Source organism: Cebus imitator, unplaced genomic scaffold (genome assembly GCF_001604975.1).
Source record: "Cebus imitator isolate Cc_AM_T3 unplaced genomic scaffold, Cebus_imitator-1.0 Scaffold206, whole genome shotgun sequence".
Lineage (NCBI taxonomy): Eukaryota > Metazoa > Chordata > Mammalia > Primates > Cebidae > Cebus > Cebus imitator.
In genome coordinates, this window is record NW_016107521.1 from 2,952,623 (window position 1) to 2,978,841 (window position 26,219).

General features: G+C 59.6%; 1 protein-coding gene across 2 annotated transcripts; it reads right to left on the minus strand.

The window, feature by feature from the left end:
- On the minus strand, positions 1–23,719 carry CRB2 (crumbs cell polarity complex component 2). 2 transcript variants are annotated; one of them, XM_037745640.1, is made up of 14 exons: positions 23,527–23,719; positions 16,225–16,548; positions 13,382–13,577; positions 13,124–13,263; positions 12,241–12,426; positions 11,938–12,051; positions 8,660–9,532; positions 8,063–8,571; positions 7,343–7,481; positions 5,709–6,495; positions 4,815–4,931; positions 4,168–4,294; positions 2,214–2,710; positions 1–2,133 (listed from the first exon to the last, which is right to left on the minus strand). In XM_037745640.1, the coding sequence occupies exons 1-13, from the start codon at positions 23,636–23,638 to the stop codon at positions 2,486–2,488; spliced, it is 3,849 nt and encodes a 1,282-aa protein (XP_037601568.1). In that variant the 5' UTR covers positions 23,639–23,719; the 3' UTR covers positions 1–2,133; positions 2,214–2,485. The 2 variants fall into 2 exon arrangements, with proteins under 2 accessions (XP_037601568.1, XP_037601567.1); XM_037745639.1 differs by having other exon boundaries at positions 7,316–7,481.
- Positions 23,720–26,219: the final 2,500 nt, after the last annotated feature.

The following is a 26,219-nucleotide window of genomic DNA, read 5'->3' on the forward strand; positions in this document are numbered from 1 at the left end:
CTGAGGGTGAGTGCCCCATGTTCACACAAGCACTGCTCTCTTCACTTGTGGGACTGACTTTGCAAACCCAAGGATGAACTTTGTGTGTGCATTCAATAAAATCATCTTGGGGAAAGGCTGGCATCCCCGTGTCCTTCAAGCTCTTGGGGAGGGAAGGCCCCACATGGGCCCTGAGCCATCTTCACCACCCACTCCCGTAGAGGCGGGGGGCAGGCGCGGAGCAGTTAGTTAGGGAAGGAGCCAACTCCCAGCGCCCACTCGAGGCTCTAAGCCAGCTCATGCCCTGCCCCTCACAGACCAGGCATGGGGTTGGGCTGGCAACAGGCCTGCTCAGCCCTGCTGGGGCCACGTAACAGGCTGCAGGCCTGCAATGGTGTTGAGAGCACCCAGGAGCCAGGAAAGACTTCTAGGGGACACCCGGCCAGTCACTCCACAGGTCTCGTTAGCAAGAGCACAGCCTGGGAATGTGCCTCTGTTGAATGCTGGTGTTTGTTTGGAGGGGGGGATGTGGAGCAGTCGACCACCCACAGTAAATGCTGAACACACCCAGTCTCACACCTCCCCTCACTTGCCCATCATCTGACCACCTTCCTCTTCAACAGGACTGCCCTTGAAAACGACAGGCACCCGAACCCATAGGAGCCAGGAAGGGGACAGGGGCAGCTGGCTTTCATCTGCATGGTGGACCGCCACATTACATGTCCTAGGAGTTGCAGCTGACACAGGTTTTCCAAATCCCTGACTCAATAACTGACCCAGGAACCAGCTGAGGCGACGGAAACGGGTGCTTCCTCCGCACGTTCCCAAGGGTAGTAGAGAATGTTCAGGGAAAGGCGGTCCCACCTCCTACAGGGATAAAGACCAGGCAAGCCCCTCTCCATCCCAGCCTCCTGACTCCCCAGTCCCATGTCCCAGTGCCCCCAAGTGGTCACGTGGCCCCACCTTGGACACCCATGCCTCTGGGACCAGCTGAAACTGAAAGGAAAAGCTGACTGTTGACCCAAAAGTGTAAACGGATCTCCTGCCTGGGAAGCAGGAAGGACGAAGGGGCACATCTCCAGGTCCATGAGACTGGAAGGCGGCCAGGCCCTCAGGCAGGTGCCCTTCTGGGATCAGAGGTCACGGTGTGATGGGCATTGCCAGGGAAGGGGCTGGGAGCAAGCAGCAGAGTCTCCTCTGAGTCTGCCTCTGCAGGCCCAGCCCCGACACAGGGGCAGCGCCAGTGTTTGCTGAGCTCCTCTACTCGGCAGACAATCCAGAGGGTTTCCTTTGAGTCCTCTCCCAGAATCTGTGTAGAGGCAGTCAGTCAGTCATCACAGGAAGGAGTAAGCTCGCCAGGCCACTAGGGAGGACCAGAGCTGGAGAACCAGAGGTGGGCGGGTGAGCTGGGGGGGCTTGCTTGGGGAAAAAGGGTTGCTCCGTCATTCTTAAGCCCCTCCGGCCTTCTTGCCAAACCCCAAGTAGGCCCCTTATCCACTCTTTCCCGCAACTCTGGCCAGGGAGATGACACTTTAGACACCTAAACAGACACCCGGAGGTCCCTCCCATCAGACGGGAGGGACAATGTCCATTCTTTCCCCATTGCCGTCCTCTCTGATCCTCACAGCAGCCCTGTGAGGTAGGCAGGGGGGTGGCTTCTTCCTCATGTCACAAATGACCACAGCAGGGTGGGAAGCTCAGGGCAGCCCCTCCTCTGCTCCTTTGCACTGCCCTGGCCAAGGGGGTGAGTGGGTCTGTGCTTCCCTTGCATAACTGGCTCTGGCTCTAGCAGACACACCTGCCTGAGGGGACATTTGTTCTAGGAGCCAGAAGCCCAATCGGCCTCTGCTTATGGCCTCCCTGACCTTCCACCTGCCTCCATGGCAGGAGCAGCTCCCAGAGCCGGGGGAAGAGGCTGGAGCCCTGGCCTGGCTTCCTAGAGAATGTGCAGCCTTGGCTGCCCCTGCCCCGGGGCTGGAATGGCTGTCCCCATGCTGCAGCCGCCTCCACCTGGGACCAGCTACGCCAATCACACAGTCATGGACACACAGCAAAAGCAGCAGACATGCCCTGGAGCCCTGTCAGGATGCACACTAGCATCTGCAGACAAACACGTGCCCAGGTACACACTCCTCCAGATACACGCACACACTCCTCCAGATACACGCACACACTCCTCCAGATACACGCACACACTCCTCCAGATACACACACGCACACTCCTCCAGATACACACACACTCCTGAACACACTGTGCACCCACGTGTGCCCTCCCACACAGCCGTACACCTGCCGAGGCAGCACCCCATGGGTGGGAGGGAGGAGTCCACGGCCTCTCTAGGCCTCTGCTTCCCTGAGTTGCTCTGCTTGTCCTCCATTCAGGATGGGGCAGAGGCGGAGGCTCTGTAGCAATGTCCTGGGCCCTGGAAGCAGCTTCCTTGGGTCTCCTGGTAGAAGCCATCCAGGACCTCCAGGTGCTGGTGCTGGCACTGGCCGCCAGGCTGGCCTAGATGAGTCTCTCCTCTGGTGGCACCTTGAGGACACTGTCCATCTCCAGACGGGCCCCGGCCACTTCCTGCTGGCTTGGGCTATAGGTGCCCTCGGACTGGCGGCGCTTTCGGGCTGCAAGGATCCCTGAAAGGAGGCCCAGGAGGAGGAGGAGGAGGCAGGCACAGGCTGCAGGCACAGCCACCTCCAGCAGCGGGAATGGCAGTGGCAGGGGCAGGCCTTTCTGCAAATGACACAACATCGAGGCCTAAGTCGCAGAGACGGGGAGGCCCCGGGGCTGCAGAGCAAAGAGGGCAGCACGAGGATTGCTCAGAGAAAATCAGAGCTGGGATCAGGCTGCCCTGGGAGGGGCGAGACCCCCAGCCCCAGGAGTATGCAGGCAAGTGCCAGGAAACCACCTGTCAGAGCCACTGCTTCAGGGAGCCCTGTACAGCAAAGGAGTTCTGGCTAGAAGGACAGAGACAGACATTTACTGAACACCTAGCAGGAGCTAAGCACGGTGCCTGGGTTTCACGAAGCCTGCGAGGGTCTGATGAACAGGAGCAGGGTGGGCTGAGTGGCCCCCTGCCACAATAGCAAGGTCAGAATCCATCGGGGCTGGCCTGCTGCATCCGGGTGGCAGGGGAGTGGGGGGCTGCTCTGACAGCTTGTCCCTGCGAGGCTCATCCCAGGCTTGGGGAGAGGGGGCAGCAAACCTCCTTGCTGTCTCCAGTCACAGGCTCCCAGGACACCCCATCAAAGGCTCTACATACCTGGGACTCTGAAGTCCCAGGATCTAAGGATTCCAGAGGCACAGGAGGCACACGGGGTCTCAGACTCACCAGCCTCCCTCTGTACCTCCAGGCTTCTCAGCCCGCTGTGACCTGGGTTCCAAAGCTAGAGAGGAAAGTTCCTCTCGGTCCTGAGTGGGCCCTGCCAGCCTCCACCCCTGGGCATTTTGGGGGAGAAGCTGTAAAGCCATTTCCTCCCCCTGCCCTGGGAGGTGGCTGGGTGGGGAAGCCAGAGGCTGTAAAAGTTCAACTTGAAAGGAAACATTCCCAGTAAGTGGAGGGGATTTGTGTTTTATGACCCAGGCTGCCAGAAGCCTGTGGAGATCAAGGCTGCTCCCCAGACTTCCCTTCCAAGCCCAGGAAGGGGTGTGGTGGGGAGGTTCACAGCCTGCCGCCTTGGTCTGTCCAGGCCCCTCCTGGGCTTAGCCCCTGGGCTTGGGGGCAGCCTGCACAGCAGCCAAGCCTACCCTGGAGCCGACTCCCAGGCCCCTCCGTGTCTTCCTACTCAGGACACTGGCTCAGAAACCTCTGGAGATGAGAGTCTCCTGGATTCACCAACCTAAATCCCAGAACGCCTACATCCTCTGGGCCCTTAATCCTGGTTGAATCGGCAGAGACCATCTGTCCTCACTGCCACTGCCCTGGGCACTCTGGGGAAGCCCCTGACCCGGCCAGGAGCTCTGTGCTCTCACCAACAGACAGTGGCAGCCCCCAAAGCTCTCCCTGGAGTGGAAATACCTCCTGTGTGGGGAGTGTGGAAGGGACCCAAGGCTCCTCTCGCTGCCCCCTCCATGACAGTGTGGCCCAGGAATAGCCCCACGGTACTACATTACTGTCCCCACTCCCCACAGCATCTTGCCAAGGGCCCAGCAGGCCATGTCCATGGCCCCTCACCCCTGGCATCACTCACCACCACTTCACAGAACCGGCCAGAGAACCTGGCGCTGCAGATACATTCAGATGCCCCTCCAGCTGCTCGGCAGGTGCCCCCATTCAAGCAGGGGCTGGCTTCACAGGGAAGGGGTGGGACCCGACACCTGGAGAGGGAAGGGGGCTGAGAAAGCAGCTCCCCCATGGCTGCCTCTTGTGCTCCCAGCTGCTCTGCTGCCCACCCCACCCTCAGCAAGCATCAGCGCTTGTCTATCCACTGCCCCCACACGCCGCTCCCACCCAGCTGGGCCCTGCCAGGTGGCCACATGAGCAGCCATGACTGAGAGGAACTCTCACCCCGTTGGGGTGCTGGGGAAGCCTGTGTGAAGGCAGGCGCCCAGGAGCTGACACCACTGTGTGCAGGACCCAGAACCTGCACTTTTACAGTGTCCCACAGGCGGGCTGAGGCCGTGGGACACAGAACCGCCACCAGGTCACCACTGCCCAGCAGCGGTCTATCATAGAGGATGGTCTTGGAAGACATGGAAGGAAACTCAAGTGACAGTGGTGACTGTGATACCAGAGAGGGGTGAGGAGGTGGGCGAGGACCCCTGTCCCGCCCTGGCTGGCGGAACAGCCCTCCATACCCATTGGACCGCCTCATAGTTCCCAGGCCCCCAGACCCACCTCTGGTCAGCAAGACCCTCCAGGCAGCTGCAGTTGGCAGCAGGAGACCCACCCTCACACCGGCTGCTGTTGAGGCAGGTGACGTTCAGGTTGCACTCCTTGGGTGGGACAGGCAACCTGGAGAGGGAGTAGAGGCTGGAGTGGGGTGCAGGAGGCCTGGGACCTGCCCTCCCAGACGCTGTGGCCATGGGCCACCTGAGCCTGTGTTCTCAGGCATGGAATTCAGGGCCCTCCTCTATCAGTCGTGGGATTGGGGTCCCTGGTGGGAGGGAAGGTACACAAGACTGTCACTCACTTTCCAGAGACTCAGAGGACTCTGAGGACAAAATTCAAGGACTCAACAAAAGCAGCTCCTAAACACAACACCTGGACATTCTTGAGGGGAGCGGGAGGGGTTTGGCCAGGCAGATCCCCTTTCACACACTGAGCTCCCCAGAGAGCCACCCTGAGGTGAATAAGGGAAGCACCAAAGTCTGAACGGCTCATTCCAACCTGACCCCCTCCCCCCAGCCTGGCCCCGCTCTCTCCAGTCTGGCCCCTCCCCTCCAGCATGGTCCCTCCCTCCAGCCTGACTCCCCCTCCCTGTGCCCTAACCCGCGACCAACAGGAATGAACCTCCGTGTAAGGCAGGCAGCTCCCAGCCCCAGACCACAGTGCTGTTTATCTGAAATTCCAAGCTAACTGGGCATGTTTTGATCTGTGTTTTATCAGGAAATTTATGAAATCAAACCATCTTCCTCATGTCACAGATAAGGGCATGAGGCTCAGGGAAGGGAAGCGACTCTTCCACAAACCTGGCGGACTTCTCTTCCCCTCCACAGCCCCAGGGGGAGTTCACAGCCCACCCCAACCCTCGTCACCGGCGGGGCCCGCCCTCCTGCCCGGCCGTCCCACCTGCAGCGCGGGCCCCCGAAGCCGGGCGGGCAGAGGCACTCGAAACGGCCGTCAGAGTGCGTGTGACAGCGGCCACGGGCGCAGGGCGCCGAGTGACAGGGGTCGACATGGGCCTCGCAGCGAGGGCCCTCCCAGCCCGGGCCACAGGCGCAGGCGAAGGCGTCGAAGAGGTCGCGGCAGGCGCCGCCGTGCAGGCAGGGCGAGGGCGCACACACCGGCGCGCCGCGGCAGCCGAGGATCGGGGCTGGCGCCCCAGGCCAGGCCATGAAGTGCTCTCGGGCTCCGGGGGCCGCGCCTGGCCGGGGCCGCGCCAAGGGCAAGGGGAAGCCACCCAGCGCCACGCGGCCCAAGCAGCCGGTGAAGTTCTCGGCCAGCAGGACGCGTGTGGCACCTGGACCCTGCAAGAAGCCCAGGTCGCCGGCCAGGCCGCGCAGTGCTACCGGCGTGGCAGCGCCGTCCAGCCACAGCAGCCAGGGCGAGGCAGTGGCCGCCGGGCGCTCCATGGCCAGGTGCACGCGGTGCCAAGCGCCATCAGCCACGCGCAGCCCAGGCATGGGCAGCACAGCGCCGGGCAGGCCGCGGCCTCCACGCACGCCGCCCACCAGCGAGCCGTTGCGCACCGCCAGCCACACTCCAGACGTGTTGCCGGCTGCGGCGCGCAGCAGCCAGGCTTCGGGGTCGCGCGTGCGGAAGGCCAGCGACAGGCCGCCGAGCGAGTGCCCCGACGATGCGTTGTGCCCGCTGAACATGGCGGGGGGACCCTCCCGGAACGTGGTCTGGGCCACACCTGCGGAGAAAGGGAGCCTCAGGGAATGGCCCATGGAACCTTCTCCAGAAACGCTACCTCCCCACTTCCCCCAGAGAGTGACAGACGAGCCACTTACTGAGGGCCCATCATGGGGGGCGGGGCACACGCTCCCACCTTTCATCTAATCGTGGATCCTGGAAACTGCAGCCGCCCCCTGCCACCCTCACTTCTACCCTACATGTATTTCCTACCGCCGGAAGGGCAATTCCAGGCCAGTGCTAGGGAGGGCAGGATGCTCAGGCGACCCTCCAGGTCACAGGCCCAGCAACAGCAACTCCCGGCAGAATCTGGCCCCTTCCCTCCTCCGTGAAGCTGCCTCACCTCACGGCGGAGGCTCGCCCTTCACTGCAGCCAGTCATCTTTGTAAAATGCAGAGCTGGTCATGCCCCTCTCCTGAAAACCCTCGGAGGCTCCCCACTGCCCTTGGGGATAAAGTCAGAGATGCCTCACTGGGCGTCTACAAAGCCTCTGTCAACTTTCCCACCCCATTCCTGCTCACCCCCTTGCACTTCTGCTGTTCTTGCTGACCTCAGGGACTTTGCACATGCTGTGCCCCCTCAGTGAAATGTCCTTCCCCCCCCCCCCGCCCCCGCCTCTCAGAGTCTGGCCTTGAAGCCCAGCACAGGCTCGCCTCCTGCAGATACTCTGTCCCTCTGCATTCGGGGGGCCCTGCCACACTGCCCTGGGGCTTGGCATGCCTGGTCCGCTAATATCTGACAAGCCCTGAGCATGCAGATGGCATCTAACCAGCTTGGGTGTCCAGCGCCCAGCACGGGAGCAGCCCAGGACACACACTCACACACAAAGCCATCGGGGACCTCCTCACACGTGGCAGGCGGGAGACAGGGCTGGCCGGGACACCACAGCTGCTGGGCACACGTGGGCCCTGTGAAGTTGGCAGGGCAGGTACAGTGGAAGTCATTCCAGGTGACGAGGCAAGTGCCACCATTGAAACAGGGGTCAGGCTGTGGGAGAGGCAGGGTGGGAGGTGGCTCAGGACTGCGGCTGGCATCACCCACCATAGCCAGCCTCGCAGTGCTTCTCCACTGAGCACCTACTACAGACGTGGTATCTCCTCACAAACGAGTGGAGAGAAAGTCACTAGCATCCCCGTTTTATAGATGAGAAAGCTGAGGCTCAGTGAGGCAAAGCCCCTTGCCTGAGTTACCCAGCCAGTAGAGAGAGGAACCAGAGTTCCTGCCCATGCTGTTCCAACCCCAGGGCTGGTGGAATTCTGTTCCTGATCAAATAGGTGGCCCTGTCCCCCCCAAGTACACTCCTGCAGAAAGGCTCAGGCAGCCCTCGATCTCGGTCAGGGTGTCTCTCTCAGACCAGGACTGGCTGTGGGAGGCATGGGGACCACCAAAGGGTAGGAGCAGCTGGGCTGGAGAGGGGGTGAATGCAAATCCTGCCCTGCCACCCTCCTGTAGTGGGACCCTGTGCAGGTCACTTCACCTCTTAAGCCTCAGTTTCCTCATCAGCAAAAAGACACACCCTGGTGATGCAGAATAGATCCTGGGAAAAGGACCCGCCCCTAGACACTTACACTGCACGTGTCCTCAGAGACGCAGCCCGCAGTGAGGTTCCAGTACTGCCTGCCACCGAGCTCACTGGGCTGGCTTAAGTTGTCCAGTGGCAGAGGAAGGAAGGGGAGGCGGTGGCCATCGAGTTGCAGGTCCTGGAGGCAGCCTCTGAAGGGCCCACCCCAGGGTTGGCTGTCAGCAGTGAGGAGCCTCCCACCCACATGCACCTGCTGCCCCAGGTCCTGCAGCTGGTCAGGCCCGAAGCTGAGCGTCACCAGGTGGCGGAGCCCATCATCCCAGCGCCCAGGGAGCACTACAGCAGGACTGCCTGGCACCTCGGCCTGGATCCGACCCTCACTCAGGAATACTGTCAGGCCAGCTGTGGAGTCATTGGCAAACTGGAGCAACAGGCCAGCAGGCTCCCGGGTGCGGAGAAGGAAAGACACTGTGAGGTTGGGGCCTGGCAGCTCTTGGAGGAGAAAGGAGGCAGAGCTCGGGGTGCCTCCCAAGCCAAAGGTGGCAGCGGGAATCTCTGCAGGGATAGAAGGTGCCAGTGTGAGGCCTACAGGCTGAGGGAGCCAGATTTTGGGTGCTGCCTTCCCACCTGGCTCACTCCTCACCATCAGCACATGTGGGACCCCTATAGGGCCGTGGACAGTCGCAACGGAAATGAGTCCACAGATCCACACAGGCCCCTCCGTGGACACAAGGCAAAGGCTGGCACTGCTCTCGGCGCTTGCAGCCCAGGAGGACGTTCTCGCCAAGGTCCTCAGGCAGCAGGAGGTGCCCATCCACACGCACGTCCTGGAGGCAGCCTGCAAATGCCACGTCCCCCAGCCGGGCAGAGGAGATCCTGGCAGGCAGCGGGGTTGCCGAAGCCGTGGGAGCCAGGGCCACGGGAGCAGAGGCCACACAGAGCCGAGCAGGGCAGCCCTCATGCCAGAGCCGCAGCTCCAGGGTCCCTGGGCGGAGCGCCACCTCCACCTGGTGCCAATGGCCATCGTTTAGGGCCAGGTCTGGCAGTCTCAGGACAAGCACAGTGGTGCCGTGGCTCCAGAGTGTCGCCTGAAGTGTGGCTGCCACCAATGCCAGTTCCAAGCTTTCCTTGGTGTCATTGCGAGTGGCCAAGGTCCCAGCGGGCAGCGTGGTGCGAAACCTCAGTGCCAGACCCAGAGGGCCACCAGCTGGCACGGATGCCTGAATGAGGCTCCCAGCCATCACAGAGAAGGTGGTATTCTGGCCACAGAAAGGTCCATGGGTACCAGGTGGGCAGTTGCAGACATAACTGTGGACCCCAGACTCAAAGATAGGGATGCAGGTGGCAGCCAGCGGGCAGGTGTGGTCCTGGCAGCCAGTGAGCTGCACAGAACAGTCGCGCCCACCCCAGGTCTTTGGGCACCAGCAGATATAGCCTGCCACAGTGTCACTGCAGGTTCCACCATGGAGGCAGGGATCCGACAGGCATTCATCCACATCTTCCTGACATGTCAGCCCTTTGGGGGAGACCAAGCCAAGGCTCAGTAATGTCTGGGGCCAGAACCACAGTATTGACCCAGAACTTACATACCTCTTATGATAGGGACCTCAGTGCCTATCAACCAAACCAATTCCCAAAGGATTTCTCACGGTCCCCTGACGTCCTCCGTAGGCCAGAATCCAAGATGCCCCTTCCTATGTCTGGTGAGTCTCCAGGCCCTGTGGATTTAATCTCCTAAACACTCTCCAATGCCCCCTTTCTCCGCCCCTCCCCTCGTCTCCTGCCTTACCAGCTCTGGGCTACCGTCCTGTCCTGTCTCCTCCAGTTTGTCAGCGTTCAGAAGCCCTCTCCCATCCATCTCCACCAGTAGCCAGAGGTCTCTTTCTAAAGCATCGCCTGGCCAGGTTCCTCTACCGCTTAAGGCCCCATCACACACCCTGACATTTAAGACCCCCCCATGGACTGGGTTCTATAAGGCTCTCAAGCCTCAATCCTGCTTCCCAAGACCTTGAACTTCCCATTCCTCCAAGCATTTCCTGGAAAGTCCTGCCTCTGGGGCTTTGTTCATTCTGTTCTGTCTGCTTGGAATGCTTCATTCTCCCTTACCCTTCCTTTCAGACTCCTATTCATCCTGCAAAGCCCAAACTCAAAGGGCCCAGAGGCTTCCCCTAACTCCCAACTTCAAATTACAGTATCACTCTCCACTCCCAGACACAGCTCCCCAGAACCCTGTATTAAAAGTATCTGTTTACTCAGCTGAGATCTCCTTCAGGGACCTGAATATGTCCTTGGTGTCCAGCACAGGGCATGGTATGGCTTTTATGGACAGAGTGATGAAATGGAGGAGCTGGTGGGGTGATGCATGCACCCGAGGCACTCTGAGCAGCCCCCTGCCCCAGACTCAACTCCTCAGTCCCTCGGCCCCAGGGTCCCCACACTGGCTGTGAAGGGGCTGCCTCATCCTCCCTCCAGGTGCTCACGCCCTGCCTTGGGTCAAGAAGCCATAGCCCAACTATAGCTCAGCTCGAGCCACATTCCAGCTGGAGGAACCCAGGCCCAGAGAGGCCACCTGGGTTTGAAGCCCGGCCTGACCAGCTCACAAACGCACCTCCTCCTAGGAATCACCACCCACCAACCTCTCCATGCCCAGGGCCCCATCCTCCATACCTGCCAGGAGCCACAAGTGACCCAGGAAGATCCACAGAGCCCCCGGCCCCATTGCCATGCTCCCAGACAGGTTGAGAGTGGTGGGCAGGCACTGAGGCTGGGGGTGGGGGCAGAGCTCCCTGCTTGGCCCAGCTGCCTCCTTCAAAGCCTGCTCAGGAATGCCAGGCACTGGCCTCCCCCACAGCCAGCACGGCCCAAAGAGAGGGAGGATGGGCAAAGAGCCCGGCCCTGCAGCTGGGGTACCCCTCCCTGGCTCTGACCTCAGAGGTCTGCCCTCCCAGTCACCCAACAGCTGAGCTCAACTGGGAAATGAGACGGGTTCCTGCTGACACTGGTGAACCCAGGGGATGACACCCCCCCATGCTCTCAGCTATAAGATGGGGTTTTAAACCCCTGCCTCATGGGGCTGTGGCAATGAAGAAATGAAAAATGCACAGCAAATGCTTCCCGGAGGCCAGGCATGCTGTGTGGGCCCACCGTGTGCCAGGTACCAAGGAGGCTGTCGTTCTTGGAGCAGGACTTGGGGAAGCTCGGCCCATGGGGGCAGCGGATGGGCCTTCAGGACACCCAGGAGTGTCGGCCATTCAGGGATGGGGGACACTGAGTCCCACCATCTTTAGGTGAGTGAGGGTGGAGGAGATGCGTCATCAGCAACTCTTTCCCCTGGTGGAGGAGCCTGTGCCCAGGAGCCTGCCAGGAAGAGGAGCCAGTGTACCCCAGCAGGAATGTGGGCGGGTGTGGGGGAGGTGTCACAGGCATTCCAGAGGGGCCAGGGACACTCGGTTGCACAGTCACCAGTGTCCTGTGTCTGTGCATCTGCATGTGCCCACGGCAGGGGAGACTTTCTGAACCCCCAGCTCCTGCCTGAGAGGCCCCAGCTTCCCAAAGTCAGGGTCCTCCTCCTACAGATCCTGCCCCCCAAATCTCTGCAGTAGCCCCCCTTTCCTTCTCTGCCCTGGCCAAACCGCCTCGTCTTCCCTGAAGGTGTGCAGGGTTCTCTGCCCATCCCCCCCCCCATTCTCCAGGACAACCTCAGCCCACTGAGGCCCCAGCTGCCAGGACTACACTCCTGATCCCCAGTCTCACCTCCAAAGCGAGTCCCAGTTCAGCCACCTTCAGCGGTCACCTGGGCCCCCACGCCCTCCTCCTCCCTGATCTCCTTGACCTCATCGATCCACACATCAGACAGAAGGGAACTTCTCACCCAAGAACCACCAATTCTGACATTCCCAGGGCCCGCCCCACCCCAGACACCTGCATAGCCATCTGGGCAGTGACACTGGAAGCCATTGGGCAGGTCCTGGCAGCGGCCCCCATTGAGGCATGGCTGTGAGGCACATTCGTCCACCTCCACGCTGCAGTCAGCTCCTGCAAGAGGCCCAGCTGTGGGTCCCACCTGCACCCTCAGAGCCAGGTAGAGGCTGAGAGGGTCCATTCTATAGCTAGGGAGACCAAGGCCGAGAGAGAGGGCAGAGTCGGGCGTGGAGTGGCAAGGGGAACAAGATCCCTCCCAGGGCACCTGAACACGGGCTGACTGCTTCCCCAGCAGGGGCTCACCCTCAAAGCCAGGAGGGCAGAGGCAGAGGAAGCCCACCGCGTGGCGGAAGCTGAAGACACCAGGGAAGGCAGGCTGGACGCCCCCGTAGAGGGCCGGGTCGGAGCGCTGCAGGCACTGGCCCCCGTGCTGGCAGGGGCTCGCTGCACACTCGTCCTCGTCCACTTCGCATCGCTCACCACTGTAGCCTGGGGGCGCACACACACAGCATCAGGTCTCACGGGGTCACCAGGCAGCACCTCTTCACTGTCACATGGCTAGCCAGGGCTAGCTAGGGACCGCAGCTCGGAATACGCCACCAAATGCGAGGGAGGGACGCACTGAGGGCGGCAGGGATGACCATGGCAGCCTCCAGCAGCAGCGGCCTACTGCTGCTATTACTAGTATTACTACTGTGACGAGTACTAATTACTGAGCCCTTCTGAGCTGTCATGCCCGTGCCAAGGGCTTCCCAGGCATTGCACCTTCGCTCTCCCCGCAGCAACCCCAGGAGCGGGCGCCACAATCAGCCCTATTTTGTAGATCAAGAAACTGAGGCTCCGACAGGTTGCAGTCACACACTCTAGTCCCAAGGGCTCCCCCCCCCGCCCCCCGCCACGGGCACTCGCGCACGCACACAGCTGCACACCTGCCCCGCCACCCCAGGCCGCACATGCGCACATACACACCTAGCCGCTGCCCTAGGCCACGCACGCGCACGCACACGCCTTCCCTCCACCCCAGGCCGCGCACGCGCACGCACACGCCTTCTCCACCTCAGGCCACATACACGCACGCAAACCCTACCCCACCGCCCCGGGCCACACACATGCACACACACACCTTCCCCTCTATCCCAGGCCACGCACGCGCACACCTGCCTCTCCGCCACGCGCACGCACACACCTGGCCAACAGAGACAGCGGAAGCTCCCGAGGCCCTCAAGGCAGGACGCGTTGTGCGCGCAGGGCGCCGATGCGCACTCCAGCACCTCCTGCTCGCAGTGCGCGCCCTCGTAGCCGGTGCCCGCGCAGTCGCACCGGAACCTGGAGAGGGCACGCGGCCGGAGCTGAGCGCGCACCCGCCCCTGCAGCCCCGTGCCCTCCGGCCCCCGCCGCCCTCGGGCACCCAGCGCCCCGGTCCCCTGCCCTGCCGCTCGCTCACCCGTTGACCAGGTCGTGGCACGTGCCCCCGTGTGCGCACGGCTGGCTCTGGCACTCATCGAGGTCCAGCTGGCAGCGGGCGCCCCCGTAGCCCGGCGCGCACACACAGCGGAAGGAGCCCACGCCGTCCAGACACGAGCCCCCATGCAGGCAGGGCGCCGAGGCGCACTCGTCCACCTCCGTCTCGCAGGTCACGCCTGGACAGGGCCGGAGACACACAGGGCGTGGGATGGACACCTGGAGCAGGGCAGAAGAGGCGGAGCCAGGCCCACTCGGAGATAGAGACTTGTGGGTTCATTCATTCAGAGCTGCGTGTGGTGGGGGCGGGGGTCGCGCCAGCCAGCCACCGCAGGGAGAGAACGAGACCGACAGCCCTGCCCTCAGGGGGCTCACAGCAGTCTAGGCCAGGAGATGGGGGGGATTCGGCCAGTAATTACATACATGAGCTGGGTTTTGATGTTGCCAAGCTCAACGAGGAAAAGAGTTGGGTCCTGAGAAAGCAATAGCCGGGGTCTGCTCTATTCAGGGAAGGCTTCCTGGAAAAAGAGGCTTTTGAAGGATTCAGATAGGGGACTGTGGGCAGCAGCTGACGGCAGGCAGCCGGAGGCAAGTTCCGCTCAGGGCAGGGCCACCATGCCCTAGGGTGGGGTGCTAGGAGGGTGGGAAGCAAGGGAGAGGGTGGAGGCGGCTAGTCTAGTGGGAGGTGTTAGTGCCTTGGGGACCAGGTAACCTCTGGGTCCATCCTGAAAGTTTCAGACAGATGAGTGACTTGGTCCTACCTACATTTTATTTGTTTGTTTTGTTTTCTTGAGACAGAGTCTTGTTCTGTCTCCCAGGCGGGAGTGCAGTGATGCAATCTCTACCTCACAGGTTCAAGCAATTCTTGTGCCTCAGCCTCCAGAGTAGCTGGGATTACAGGTGCCCACCACCTCACTCGGCTAATTTTTGTATTTTTTTTTTTTTTGTAGAGAAGGGGTTTCGCCATGTTGGCCAGGCTGGTCTTTTAACTCCTGGCCTCAAGCGATCGACCCGCCTCGGCCTCCCAAAGTGCTGGGATTACAGGCCTGAGCTACCGCACCTGGCCCTATCTACATTTTTGAAGGCCCACGCTGATGGCTTTGAGACCCTCGAGAGGCCGGAGATGCTGGGGGAGGTTAATCGCTCCTCCTTGTGTCCCTGAACTGTCCTGGTTTTAGAACTGAAAGTACCGAGTCCCAGGAACCGTCACCGTCCTGAGCAAATCAAGACTGCTGAGTAGCTCTCCCAGGGTGAGGGTGGAGAGGAAGGGAGCCGGAGTCCCAGGGTTTCAGATACACCCCCTGAGATCATCCTGCAGCTCAGGGTCACTGTAGACTCCAGTGGGCGCTGCCCCCTAAGTGGGTGTGTCAAGGGCGGCCCCGACGCCCAGCGGACTCCCGCTGGGACCCTCCCGCTTCTCAGTTCATTGAGCACAAAACATGACCCCACCTTCTCATGACCCTTCCCTCCTCCCGCCCCATCCCCACTCCCACCCGCTGTGTCAGGGGGAGCCAGGGCTCTGCTGGAAATCCCAAACTCCCCCACCCAGCTTGGAATGGAAAGAGGAGAGAATGAGTCATGGCAGATGCTGCCCCAGCTCACATCCACAGCTTTCCCAGAAAGAGTTACCCAAAGTATGTGAGTGCCACACATCAGGTACACAACCCACTGCTCACACACACACATTCCCCACACCCACAGGTTCCTCACACACGCACTCAGCAGAGGCGCCCCAGGTACCCACAGATCTTTACGGATACAAAACCAGGATACAAACCAGGAAACACGGACGGATGTGGCCCACACTGGCATGTACACTAATACACCCAGACCAGACACTGAAACACCAGAACGGTGAGAAGGATGCATGGAACTGTCTTCCCAAATCTCTCTTCATCAGCTGCCATTTCTTCACTATAGGCCCCCTGCCCTGGAACTCAGCCCCCCAATCTGTACCCCTTGCTCTGAAGTGACTTCAAACTGCCCTCTGCCCTCAGAATACAGTTGTCTGAATTCAGGATTGAAGGAGAATCCAGAGTGCCTACACTGCAGACTCCAGACTGCCCTGGACTTGGCCTCACTCCCACACCTGTCCCCAGCTGCACCCTCCTTCCCGACTTCAGGCCTCCCTAGGAAGGCACTCCAGGATGCTCTCGGCTCAGACCATGCCATGGGTAGGCCTTGGACAGGCCATACTATGAAGGCCCTAAATGCCACTCACTTTTCTGAGCACTTACATATATATTATCCCACTCCAGACAGCAGTGATCCGTGGGGTGCATCAGCACTACAGTTTGTACGAGACCGTGGGTGTCTCTATGCTAGAACTCTGGGAGTCTCCCCCTGACCAGATGCCAGGGGTCCACATTGCATCCCAGACCACATCAAGAGTGTTCAAATGAGCGGATGGTGCCTGTCATGTGTCTACATGACAGCTTGGCACAGGCCTGCAGCAAGTGCTGGAAAGACTATCTGGGCATCCTCATTAAAGCCACGCCAGGCATGTCCACACTGCCAGAGATGCCTGAGGGGTACCTCCACCCCCAGAGCAAAGCTGAACTCTAGGCTGAACTGAAATAACATCGAGTGTCTGAGATGTGCCACACACCGGGCCAGCACCCGCACCCATATACTCTCACCCAGAGCTGCCAGGTAAACCCACGAAATATCAATTCTGTAGTCAGACCGAGTGGATATACCCCAGAGCTGCCAGGATGCCTGGGGGCGTCCCTACGCGAAGTCAAAGCTGAAGCCATGATGCTTACACTCTGAGCAGCTGGCGGATCCACATTACAGACTTCCTCCCAGGGCAGCCTGGGCTGTTACCTGCATAGCCAAGGGGGCAATGGCACTCATAGCGATCGGCCAGGTTGTGGCAGGTGGCCCCGTGGTGGCACGGCCGAGATGCACATTCATCGATGTCCAGCTCACAGCGTGGGCCCTGGAAACCCGGCACGCAGTAGCAGCGGAAGCCATCAGGATCTGGACCCTGGGGCACACACAGAGCGCCATGGTGGCATGGCTGGGTGGCACAGCCCCGGGGCTCTGTGGGCCCACAGGTGTAGCCACCACTCTCGGTAGCCTGGCACTCGGTCCCTGGAGCGCACGGGTCTGAGGCACAGGCACTGGGGGGCTCTGAAGGCACCGTCCCTGTAGAAAGAAGAAACTGGCTGGGCAGGGTGGGCAAATGTTACAATGACAATCTCCTCCCCACCCTCTCAGGCCCAGCCCAGACCCCTAAAGCAACATAGGTGTCTCCATGCGCAGGATGGACGGAGGGCCAGGGGTCTGCAAGCCAGATCCCAGTAAGCTGCACACATCTATACCCAGAACTGGGAGCAATTTTAGGAGAGTCTACATAGCAGAGAAGTAGGACCAGGGATGCCTGGCTGCTAGGCAGGATCAGCAGACAGAGGCTTCTGACCCCATGAGCATCCCTCCACTGTCTCATTCCTGCAGTGCCCCTTTGAGGTAGGATCTGTCATGCCACTGCACCAGACAGCAAAAGGAGGCCCAGGAAAGAAAGTGAAGGCTTGCTGAGGTCACAGTTAATGTTCTCTGGGGCAGGCTTCGAGGTCTGTCTGGGTTATTTCAGCTTCACCTGGGAGATGGTCTCCCCTCACGTTTGCCTTCTGCAGGCCCCATCCATCCCAGGAGGCCCAAAAGAGTGAGGCTCCTCCCACTGCCCCCTCCACCTCTTCTGCCAGGGGTCTGGTAACTCCATCCCTGGGTGAAACTGGAGATGGCCCCAACCTCAACCTCGGGAGGACGGGTGGACAACTTCAAAGGCAGGGATCGTGTGTGCTCCGCTGGTCTCATTCCTACCCCTTCTCCACCTCACTACCCACCCCCTGCCAGCTACTGGCCTGGGAACTTCTAGAGGGCCCCGCCCTCATTTCATCCCCCATCAGCAAACACCTGAGTGTCCAGCCTGGCTGAGGTCACTTGGTACAGAGCAGGTATTGAGATGGCTCACAGACACCTGCCCCCCACACACACTGTGATTCGTCCGGCACCGGAGCTCCCTCTGGTAGAGGCTCACCAGCTGGCTTGGAAGCCAAGCCCAGAGATCCTCGTCCCCCTTCCTCTCCTCCTGCCTTCCTGAGAGCCTTGTCACTACAACGCCCAGGTGAGAACTTGGGCTTTGAAGTGAAACAGCCCTGGGTTCAAGTCCATCTCAGAAAGTTACTATGAGACCCTGGGTAAGTCATTTGTCCTACGGAGCCTCTGTTTCCCAGTCTGGAAATGGGGTAATAGAACCCCCTCATCAAATGCTGAATGATTCAACCCCTCAGGGCCGCAGTCAAGGGCTGCTTTTGGTAGGAATTCCGTAGGGATGGGGGAAGGGAACCTCGAGAAGGCACAGCCCCTGTTCCTCCCCCCCACCCCCACCTGGAGCTCTCAGAGGTGTGCCCCTCCCCCACCCAGGTTGTCATCCAGACACTCACCAGATCCCAGAACAGCTCAGGCCCTGCACCCTTCCCTCCCCCACTCTGGTGAAGCCCCCCAGATAAGGCTGGCAGCCTCTCAGGCGTCATCTGCATTCCAGGCAGGGCTGTCCTGCCTCCGGACCTGCATCCTTCCAGCTCCCTTAGGAAAGGGCACAGGTTTGAGGCATCGGGCAGTCCTGGTTTGTATCTGGGATGCAAAAAGTGCCCGCCTCACCGAGGTGTTGAGAGGATCCACCAAGGTGATGCAGGCATAGCCCTGGCACTGGGTGTGGCCAGCACTGCTCAGGAGGGTGCAGCAATCATAACCCATGGTGAGGGGCCCCGGCTGCCAGCGCCTGTGCCAACAGGCCACTCACTTAATCCCCATAGAGCACTGCCCCTCACCTGTGCAGTGTGGGGGATGCCCCAATCCAATCTGAAGCTTTGCCCCCCATCTCAGAGCAGCTGGGACCATGCTAGGGAGGGAGCACCGGGGAAAGGATCCTGGGGGGCAGGGAAGGCACCCTGTCACAGGGGATCTTCCCAGGAACAGGGAACAGATGGGCCCTAAATGACAGAGCTCAAGAGACAGGGTCCAACCCCATGGGAGGAAGGAATCTCTCTAGTCAGAGCCAGACAGACAGGAAGGGAAGGAGTGTCCTGTCCTGGGGGGCAGGCAGTAGTGCCACAGGCCTGCCTGGGAGGGACAGCCATATTTCTTACATCATCTCGTGGATCTCACCATTTACCCTCCAAGGTGGGTAGGACTATGATCCCTGTTTTATAGCTCAGGAAAGGCAGCCTCACAGTCCACAGCCCGAGGGAGGCTGGAATCCAAACCCAGGGCCTCACTCCAAGCTTCCCAGAATCACTGGGGGCCATATGAACAATACAGATTCCTGAAGCCCACTCCAGACTCAAAATTTTGAACCACTGGCCCTGAGCCTGACAACCTGCCTTGCAACCAACTCCCTGGGGGATTCCTTTCACTTTTAGGTGTGGGAACCACTGACCTCAGGTTGTCACTGTCTTCCAGGGGTGAGCCTGGGAGGCCAGAATAGCCCAGGGCAGACAGGAGAGGCAAGGAGGGGTGGGGTGTGGAGGGCAGCAGGGCAGAGGAGGGGCTGTTCCCGGGCCCAGGCTGGAGAGGTGGGGCCTGTTGCCAGGGCAACGAGGGGCCTGTGCTTATCTTTACAAATCCCTCCTGACCTCAGGCTGCCTGGGCCGACCTAGCAGGGAGGGATTAATGGACGCCCGCCCCTCCTCTTCGACCTGGTGCCCTGTCCTGGGGAGGGCAGGAGGACACAGCCGTTTACTGAGTGTGTACTACGTGCTTGCGGCTGTGCGTCTATTTGTTTTTTGTTTTTTGTTTTTTTTGAAACGGAGTTTCGCTCTTGTTACCCAGGCTGGAGTGCAATGGCGCGATCTTGGCTCACCGCAACCTCCATCTCCTGGGTTCAGGCAATTCTCCTGCCTCAGCCTCCTGAGTAGCTGGGATTACAGGCACACACCACCATGCTCAGCTAATGTTTTGTATTTTTTTTAGTAGAGACGGGGTTTCACCGTGTTGACCAGGATGGTCTCGATCTCTTGACCTCGTGATCCACCCGCCTCGGCCTCCCAAAGTGCTGGGATTACAGGCGTGAGCCACCGTGCCCACCGCGCCCGGCCGCGTCTATTTGTTATACTCGATTGAGACCAGAAAAGTCCTGGGCTGTTAAGAAAATTTGCTTTTGTAACTCAAAGAGTTTGATTATTTTGCCCAAGTTGAAACAAAGAATCAGATCAGCTCCTGATTTCCCAGAGGTCCACTTCTCCACTTTGCAAACTCTAAATTGCCACCCACATATTGTCATTTTGGTACATTTCAGCTGCCTCACCCAGGAATAAATCTCTAAAGGTTTTCACAAGAATACAGTTTCCAATATCAGACTGGGCAGAGCGGGCCATCTTCCACGTCTGTCCAGAACCCAGCTGTTGGCAATCCCACCAGTCTCAGGCCTCACGCAGTGACTGCTAACTCCTACTTTTCATGCACGTCTAATGGGCCTGGTTATAACAGCCAGCAACTGGGGAGAAGTGTTTTACTGAAGCCAGGTGTGGTGGCTCACACCTGTAATCCCAGCACTTGGGGAAGCTGAAATGGGAGGATCACTTCAGGCCAGGCGCTCGAGACCAGCCTGGCAGACAGAGTGAGACTGTCTCCACAAAAAACAAAAAAATAAGCTGAGCATGGGGCGGGCCCTGTAGTCCCAGCTGCTTGGGAGGCTGAGGTGGGAGGATGGCTTGAGCCTGGGATGTTGAGCTATGATTTTGCCGCTGCACCCCAGCCAGGGCAATAGAGTGAGATCCTTTCTCAAAATAAATAAATATAAATAAATAAACAAACCAAAAAACCACAAGCAAAAAAAAAAAAAGCGTTTTACTGGGGAAACTTCCTGTCCGACAAATCAAGAGAGAATATTTCTGAGAAGCCACCTAAGCTCTCATAAGGTGTGGGATCGTCTAGCGTAGGGAAGAAATTGTTCATCTGAGATCCCTGGGCCCCAAAGCTCTACCCGCAACATGGGTAGGGCTGAATAACAGACACGATGGATGAGGTTTTGCAAACAGTCGTCAGGAAAGGGTAAAATACTCTTTCGGGCAGAAAAATTTGGAATGCTCTTTTTCAAAAATGTTTACCTTCTGAGGTTAAAAGGCATAATTTTGATGATAGCAATTGCAACAATAGCTGTCAGGGACGGAGCGCCTCCCCTGTGCCTGGCGCTGACGATCCCTTGAGTTCAGGCTCAGAGCACAGTTCCAGGGGGTTACCTCCTGAAGTAAGGGGGAAGCCGGGGGGGGGGCGCAGATGTTTCCCCACCTGCCACCCAGGCAGCCACTTTTAACAATTTTACTACTCACTATGAATGGGCTTCCATCTAAAACTTCCCTTGAAATTGGGGGTTCCATGCCAAAACCTGGTGTGGGTCCACTCGCTGCATTCTCTTCGAATCCATGTACCTGAGCTCTGAGTGAGTCCTTCTGTCCTCGTTTTTCGTTTTGTTTTTTGAGACACGCTCTCCCTCTATCGCCCAGGCTAGAGTGCAGTGGTGCGATCTCGGCTCACTGCAACCTCTGCCACCTGGGTTCAAGCAATTCTCCTGCCTCAGCCTCCCGAGTAGCTGGGGTTACAGGCACCTGCCACCGTGCCTGGCTAATTTTTGTATTTTTAGTAGAGATGGAGTTTCACCATCTTGGCCAGACTGGTCTCGAACTCCTGACCTGGTGATCCACCCACCTTGGCCTCCCAAAGTGCTGGGATTACAAGCGTGAGCCACCTCGCCTGGCCTCCATCCTCGTTTTACAGAGACAGAGAAGAGACATGACTTTCCCTAGGCTAGCAGCACAGTCCACTGCGAAATCCCAGCACTGGCTCGGGGACTGACTTGCTCTGTCTCTGGGCCTCGTTTACCTCCTCCATAAACTAAGGGTATCAGAGCTGACTTCGCAGGCTGCTGGGAGAATTCAGTTAGACCTTGTTAGTAGCACAGGGCCTGCCATGGAGTGGCCGATCATATCCATCAACAGTTCTTTACTTGAGGCAAACACCCACTGTCCAAAAGATCCTGACATTGGGTTGTCTCTGCCTCTGTCCCTGTCCCACAGGCCCCCACCCCCTTCTGGCTGGAGGAGGGGACGGACCTGGGGCCTGGATTCACTGCCCCTTTGTCTGCCGGGCTCCCTGGGTGTTCGGGGAAGGGAGGGTGGATATGAGAGCCCAACACTCCCCATTGTCCTCCAAGATGCTTGGTCCTCTCCATGGCAACGAGCTGGGCCTTTGTGGCAAGTTGGGCCCGGGATGGAGGGGCCCAGCTCAGGGCCTGGAAGGGGTGGGCAGCACAGCCAGGGGCCCAGGGCCTCCAGAAGCTGCCATCCCCTCTGGGATGGAAATTGGTTTTCAAGTGACAAAATCTCCAGTCCCTCCCCTCCCAGCAGGCAGGCTAGGGCACTAGCATGCAGAAATGGTCATGTAGGCAGTGCCCCTGCCAGTGTTTAGGAGTCCCCAGGGATGGGGCCCCCAGCACGTAAGTGGCAGAGGAAAGGCTGCCCTGGATGCCCCAGCAGGGCTGATGGGATGAGTGTACACACCAGTGTCCAGACACCACCCCCCCCGCCTCCATCCACGCTGTGCCTCCCAGTCCCATGTGGCTGCACACTGAGTGCGAATGCAACATGTCCACACGTGCGTGCGACGGGTGTGCACACCGGTGTGCACAGACGTGCCTTGTGTGTGCACGTGTGTGTAGGTGCATGTGCTGGTAGATCCACATGTGTCTGTGGCACCTGTTCCTCTGTCACCATGTGCCCTTGGGCGTGCCACACGGGTGTGTGGAGTGTGGGTATCACAGGGAGGGGGACACGGCCCCCATCCATCTCACGCGCTTTGCTTGCAGAGAACAGAGAGGAGAAGCCACCATCCCCGCCGCCACTGCCCACCCCTCCACAGAGCCCAAGTCACCTGTAGGCCGAGCTTAGCTCATAACTCCCCATCCCTCTCTGAGCCTTGGTTTCCTTCACTAGAAAATGGGGTCCTCATCCTCCCCAGGGCCCCATAGACAGGACAGGAAATGAAAGCTTTGCAAGCGCGGGAACCACGAGGGGCCCCAGGTGGGACTAGGAGAGGCTTGGCCCCCACACTCTGCAGCCTGTGGAGCTCTGGGGCACGGAGGGCTCCCCCAGCCTCAGGGGAACCCTGGCCCTCCTTGGCTCCCTCCCCAGCCTGTGGAGGGAGGGAGGGGACCTCCCAGGCCCGCCCCTGTAACTATAGTGACTAACACCAAGCGTTCCCTTAGACCCCCCAGGAGGAATTCCAGTCTCTGAGAGCTTGGACGAAAGTAAAAAGGGCTTGGTGAAAGGGGTCTGGCTTTAGGGAGCCCTTTCAGATTGGCTTTGGAATGCTGAGGAGGGGGCAGCAGGGGACACATGCTTGTTCCCAAAGCCCCAGCACCCCACAGGGACCCAGAGCATCTCAGCAGCCCCCAGTGCAGCAGGGCCACCGAACCCAGCTCCCTGGGCCTTCCTCCCACTTCTCCACCTCATCACCCGAGCTGGGGTCTGCCGCCCCCACCCCACACCCCTCATATTGAGAGCAAAGACCCAGTTCAGCCGCCCTGCACAACTTACACCCCACAGCATGTGTGGGACACAGCTCATTACACCCAGCTCCTCAGACACAACTCCCAGCTCACCCCAGACAGCTCATCCACCTCCCAACTTCAACACGCCCACCACCTGCGCCCCACAACCCAGCATGGGACTCACAACAGGTTCTGGGGTGAGGCTTACGCCACCTGCAACTCCCCAAGAAACCCAGAAACCCAGAAGTCCCCCAGCCTTTTACAGGATGCAACACAGCACCTCCAAAACACACGCCCCCATCCCTCACCAGCAATAGCTCCCGCAAATTACGCCCAGCCCCAGTGCCCAACCCCCAAAACTTACAACCCCCCTCAACACAAAACAGCCCAGAACACGCTCACTCCATGGAGCCCCACACGGTCTGGGGGCCCACAGCCACGCACTCCTGTGTACCCCACAGCTCAGGCCTGCACCCACGCGGACCAGTGCACCCTCTGCTCCCACGGCCAAGGCCTGGGCTGTCTGCCTTGGGGGACAGACCCTCCCCCAGGACCCCCAGATGTGGGCCCCAACTCACCAGCCAGGAGGGCGAGGGCAGGGACCCAGAGCAGCAGCAGCAACAGGACAGGGGCCAGGACCCGGGGGGCCGGGAGCTGGGGGGCCGGGGACCCAGGCCTGGCCAGCGCCATGGCAGCCTGCTCTGCTCGGCCGCTATGGGAACGGGCGGGCGGCCTGGCTGGCTCCGCACCCCCCTCGTCCCTCCAACCAGCACTAATGCCATGGACAGAGGCCCGGCCCCTCCCTCCCCTCCCCGACACCTCCCTCCCCTCCCCACTGCTGCCGACTCCTCCTCCTCCTCCCGCCTGGGCCTCCTGGGCTGCTCCACCTCGTGGATGTCCCTAGACTTCAGCCCCAAGTCCCCAAGCCCCTCAGCCTGTGAGGTGGACCTGGTCTGGGCACCCAGCCCCACTCTCCTCCCACACTCAGTCAGCCTCCTTGGAGAAATTTCTGTTCTGAGGGGCTGTTCAGGACTCTCTTCTCACCAGGTGACGCCAGCTACTCCCAAGTCCTTAGTTGTCTCCTCCCCTGGCTGCCCCCTCCCCACCTCTCCAGCCCAGCCTCTCTCCCCAGCAGGCCTTCAAGTCCAGTCACCTCCCGGACTCCATCTCTGCGGGGAAGCTGCAGCCCCTCCCATCCAGCATGTTCACCCACCTGCTGCTCCCCAGGGATTCCCCCAGAACCAACCGCCCCACTCCCCGCCCTCCAGCTAGCTCCTGTCCCTGCCACTTTCTCAGTGTTTCCAGCAATCCCCTCCCCTCCACCATCCCACCCTGCCAAACACAGCTCTTCCCACCGTCGACCTCAGGATCCTCCGACCTGGGCACCTCAGCCCTGCACCTTGTGGTCCCTGCCTTGCTCCACCCTCTCCAGCCCTCAGCAGCCAAATTGAACATTTCCCAGCTTTCTTCCACTTGACCTCGATCTCTGGCTCTGCTGCGTGCAACTCCAGAAACTTCACGGCACTGAACGGCAGCTCTAACCAAGCAAGCATTGCTGTCCCCTGCCAGGAAGTCCTTCTTGTTGTCTAACCTTAGAGTCTCCTGCTGCACTCGATGTTTGCTTGCTGTCCAGCCAGCCTCTTGTTGGAGTGGACTGGGGGAGTTCTTCAGAGGGACCTGGTTCAGGAATCCAGGTCATCTCAGAGACACTACCACATAAAACAACATTCCTTTCTTCTACTGCCCTCAGCTCGGGGTGGGGGGAGGGGCGGAGAACCCTCTTGCAGAAGGGACTTTCCTGAGATGAGCCAACAGCCTCTGCCAACGCATGTCTGTTTGTCCCTATTCAGTCACTGTGGAAACAGCCCACCCAGGTCCTGGGCTCTGGGACATGTCCCTGACACGGGAGGGCACAGCCTAGAAAGACAGCAGGAGCCATTGAGGAGATCCGGGATGGGCAAGGTCTCCACAGTGCAGGGGAGGAAGCAGTGGGCATCATGAGGGTCCTGGCCCATCCCCTAGCCCGGGGTATGTGCTGCAGCCCTGGGTCCCCAGGGACCCCAGGAGGGAATTGAAGAAGCCCTGGGGAGACCCCTCATCCACTGCCCCTGCCCCATCCCCGCCCTCAAGGCCTATTCCCTCCGGGACCAGGGCTGCCCCTTGGTTTCTGGGACCCTAACCTCACCCAGTCCATCTTTAATCCCCTGCCGCTCCTGTACAACAGGGCCCCTCCCCAGGTGGGAGAAGCCCCTCTCCACTCCACAGGAAAAGCAGAGGCCCCACAGCTAAAAAAAAATCTGGGTTCAAGCCCAGCTCAGCCACTGATTAGTCGGTGACCTCAGCACGTGACTTCCTTCTCTGGGCCTCAGTCTCCTCACCTACAAAACAGTGAGGCTTTAGTGGGCTGAGGTGGCCATCCCAGCTCTCTTTATCCAGCTTCCCAGTGATCCCTGAGAGACCCAGGCAATCCCAGTGTGGGGCTGGGGGCAGCACTGAAAGTGAACCGCAGCCCTCTGGGTCTCTAGATGCACAGACACGTCACTGGGTGCAGGTCCACGCTCCTCAGCAGCCGGGCCCCCAGCACAGTCCTGCAGCCGCCATGCTCCACCTTGTGGCCAGATCTAGAAGTGTCCTGTGACGTCCTGGGGCATGCAAGGGGGACTGTGGTGGGTGCCTGGAATCCCAGCTACTCAGGAGCCTGACGCAGAACCCCTTGAACCCGGTAGGCAGCCACTGCAGTGAGCCGAGATCACACCACTGCACTCCAGCCTGGGTGACAGAGCGAGACGTTGTCTCAAAAAATAGAAATAATTAATGCATAACAAAAGTAATTTAAAGTGATTTTTTTTAAGATGGAGTCTCTCTCTGTCACCAGGCTGGAGTACAGTGCCGCGATCTCAGCTCACTGCAACCTCCACCTCCCAGGTTCAAGCGATTCTCCTGTCTCAGCCTCCCGAGTAGCTGGGACTACAGGCGCAAACCGCCATGCTTGGCTAATTTTTGTATTTTTAGTAGAGATGAGGTTTCACCATGTCGGCCAGAATGGTCTTGATCTCCTGACTTCGTGATACACCTGTCTCGGCCTCCCAAAGTGCTGGGACCACAGGTGTGAGCCACCACTCCAGGCTCATTATTTCAAATTGTAAATACTCCTGTTGACAACGCTATGCTAGCAGACACAATAAAACAATGAGAAGTGTGCACCTCTCAAGTCCCATGAGAAGATTTGCCATGAAGTATGTAGTTTTTCAAAATGGTGGCAAATCTGGGT